The sequence below is a fragment of the Bison bison genome, unplaced genomic scaffold (genome assembly GCF_000754665.1).
Source record: "Bison bison bison isolate TAMUID 2011002044 unplaced genomic scaffold, Bison_UMD1.0 scf7180017864340, whole genome shotgun sequence".
NCBI classification, from domain to species: domain Eukaryota; kingdom Metazoa; phylum Chordata; class Mammalia; order Artiodactyla; family Bovidae; genus Bison; species Bison bison.
Window position 1 is genome coordinate 5,616,248 of NW_011494912.1, and position 405 is coordinate 5,616,652.

The 405-nt window shown below is 65.9% G+C and overlaps 1 protein-coding gene across 1 annotated transcript in view; it reads right to left on the reverse strand.

The window, feature by feature from the left end:
• ORAI2 (ORAI calcium release-activated calcium modulator 2) overlaps window positions 1–405 on the reverse strand; it is a 14,930-nt gene that overhangs the window by 3,914 nt on the left and 10,611 nt on the right. Inside the window, 2 exon segments of the mRNA XM_010854362.1 lie at window positions 6–209; window positions 212–385. Of these exon segments, the coding sequence (XP_010852664.1) occupies window positions 6–209; window positions 212–385 (378 nt within the window).

Here is a 405-nt window from a genome sequence, read left to right on the forward strand (position 1 = left end):
CACACCACCTGCAGGCTGCGCTCGTGCCCGTCCAGCTGCACCTTGAGCTTGTGCAGCTCCTCGATCTCGCGGTTGTGCCGCTCGGTCTTATGGCGCACCAGCGAGCGGTAGAAGTGGATGGTGAAGACCACGAAGATGAGGCCCACGGGCACCATGATGATGGTGGACACCAGGGCGGCCTGCCAGCCGGTGTGGCCGGCCGGGGCCGGGGCGGGGGCCCGGCTGGGTGGCGTGCGTCCACGGGCAGGAACTTGATCCAGCAGAGCAGCACCACCTCGGCCAGGAAGAGCAGGATGCCCAGCACGGTGGAGAAGCCCCAGGCCAGCTCGATGTAGGGGTGCATGCGCTCGTGCGGGGACTCGCTGATGGAGTTGAGGTTGTGGATGTTGCTAACGGCTTCAATGT